Raw genomic sequence first — 2,555 nt, forward strand, 5'->3', positions numbered from 1 at the left:
CCGCCAGTGCCCCACAAACACCACGCACCACCAGTGCCCCCCAAATACCACACACCAACACATACATGCCACACATACCATGCACACACTCCACACACACGCCACACACACCACACGTCGCACACATCACACATGCACCACACATATTCTACATACACACCACATGCCACACACTCCACACACACCACACACACCAGACATACCACACATACCACATACCACACACACCTCAGAGGGGTATGTACACACACAACACAGGCACCTCAGACACCTCAGACCCACACCACACAACACATACCACAGTGGACGCACCACACAACACACACACAGCATACTGCATACAGCACATGCCGCACACACACCACGTGCAGCCTCACACTATGACACAGCCCTTCACGCACACAGCCTCACACAATAACATAGAGGGAGTCCAGGGTGGAGCTAGAATTCCTGAATAGCTGCCTGGAAGCCGCCTCCCCACTGAAGCTCCCTCACCTGAGCTCACAGCAGCAGCTTTTACAAGTGTCTGTGCCTCAGCCCACCTCAGTGATAGGCTAGAGCAACAACCTCACGTCTGTTTCCTGGCAAACACCTAAGTGATCTCACACTCAGGCAGACAGAAGGCACAGCAGTGGTCACCTGCTGGCCGTCAGCTGCAGTTAATGCCCAACTTCCACAGAGTCCACCAGAAATCATGGTGCCCACATGGGGACTGTCAGCCACCCCTCTGCTCCTAGTGGCTGACTGAACGGCAAACTCAGCTGCCACGGTGCCCTTGACGCTCTAGCAAGCACTTATCTGACCAGCTCCTCCCCCAGATGCTGAGGCCACAGTGCTGGAGCCACGGGGAGGTGCCTCACCGTCGTTGTCCAGCAGCACGTTCTCAGGCTTGAGGTCGCGGTAGACAATCCTCTTCTGGTGCAGGTGCTCCAGGCCGCAGATGATCTGTGCCGTGTAGAAAACAGCACGTGGCTCCAGGAAGCCGGGGTTCTCCTCGTCTACATTGTAGATGTGGTACCTGTGGGCAGACCACCGCGTGAGCTGTGCGCCCAGGGGCTTAGCAGGCAGTGACATTAGGTACAGGCATAGGCAGGCCTCAGCGTCGCTTCCTGTGCCAGCCAAATGTCTGGTCACTTTGGGGCAGACCCAGGGCCATGAGGGCTGAGGGCTTTAGCATCTCACAGACCCTTAGCTGGTACCTCAAAGGGGACAAAAGGGTTTCATGTCCGCTCCCCCTTCTGGCCCTGGGGGACAGCTCACAAAGCCGGCTGAAGGGACCAGACTGAGCCAGCCAGGAGACCTGCCCGAGCCACCCCACAATATGAGTAGCTCAGGACTCCAGAGGCACACATGGTGGCTTCACCAGCCTCTGCTGGGCTCCCTGATGGAGTCTGTAGCAAGACTTTTCTTCCCAGCCTTCTCCCTGCCCTGTATACTATCCTTTCTTGTGTGTCCACTCACACATTTGACAGAGAAGCAAAACCTAACAAAAGGAAATACATCATTTAAACTAGGTAGCATAGATGCAGACCAGGGACTGCAACCCATGTCAGCTAGCAGCAGTGGGGATCCTGCTGGAGATGGCTGAGCGCAGAGACGTCCATCCCCTTTTCCTGGAACTCTAGCACAGTCTAGACCTCTCATTGCTCCTCTGAAAGTGAGGCCACCCCAACTTTGCCTCAAGGAGACTGAGCTGGAAGCTGCAGACGGCGAGGGTGGAGCCTGACATTCTACCTGCAGCACCCCCCATGACGTCACATGTGCCAGACACCCTCTGAGTATTAGACTAATCTTCACAATGACCTTTGAACTCAACTGTAATTTATCTCCCTTTTACAGTCTGGGAAACTGGGGCAAAGATCTGCAGAGCTTCCTGGCTAGCGAGTAGGTCCTCCCCTCTGGGCACCTGCAATCTGTCCGCCCAGGAACCCAGAGCCTGTGGAACATGGGCAGACCTCATCCTCTTGCTGATGATGGCAAAGGCATGGCACCCACAGCTGGACATGCCGGGAATGGGCATTAGCAACGTTCACCTTCACGTACCACCCTCTAAGCACAAGGCTCCCAGCGTGTCCCGCTCCACCCCACACCTACAGACATGCCTGCAGCTCAGAAGGCTGCCTTGGAGGCCCTGCTCTGATGGGCACTGGGGACTCATTGTCTCAAGTAGTGGCTCCCGGAAGACAGGGACAGAGGAATTCTGAGGGGGCAAAGGTCTTTCCCAGATGGCTGTGTGCTCTGTGTGTGAGAAGCCTCCTGGCCAGGCCTAAAGACCCCCATCCCAGCTCAAACAGATAGGCCCCTTCACCCACATCTGGACAAGGCTTTACCTGATGTCCCCTCCATTCATGATGGTCATCACCAGGCAGAGGTCAGTCTTGGTTTCAAAGGCGTAGGCCAGAGAGACGATGAACCTGCTGTGTACCTTCGCCAAGATCTTCTTCTCAACCATGGCACCCTGGAAAGCAAGATGCTGAATAAGTGCCAGCTCCAGGCCAGAAAGTGACTGAGTTCTATAGCAAGAAGATGTCATAGGCTCCGCGCCTGTGGCTCAA

The 2,555-nt window shown here is 55.5% G+C and overlaps 1 protein-coding gene across 1 annotated transcript in view; it reads right to left on the bottom strand.

The window, feature by feature from the left end:
• The window catches only part of GRK1 (G protein-coupled receptor kinase 1), a 16,597-nt gene that overhangs the window by 11,876 nt on the left and 2,166 nt on the right, over positions 1-2,555 (bottom strand). Inside the window, exons 2-3 of the mRNA XM_003799978.1 lie at positions 2,331-2,458; positions 861-1,018 (exon numbers count right to left, since the gene is read on the bottom strand). Of these exons, the coding sequence (XP_003800026.1) occupies positions 861-1,018; positions 2,331-2,458 (286 nt within the window). The remainder of the gene's footprint in view (positions 1-860; positions 1,019-2,330; positions 2,459-2,555) is intronic.

Source organism: Otolemur garnettii, unplaced genomic scaffold (genome assembly GCF_000181295.1).
Source record: "Otolemur garnettii isolate 467f Iridium unplaced genomic scaffold, OtoGar3 scaffold00161, whole genome shotgun sequence".
Taxonomy (NCBI): Eukaryota; Metazoa; Chordata; class Mammalia; order Primates; family Galagidae; genus Otolemur; species Otolemur garnettii.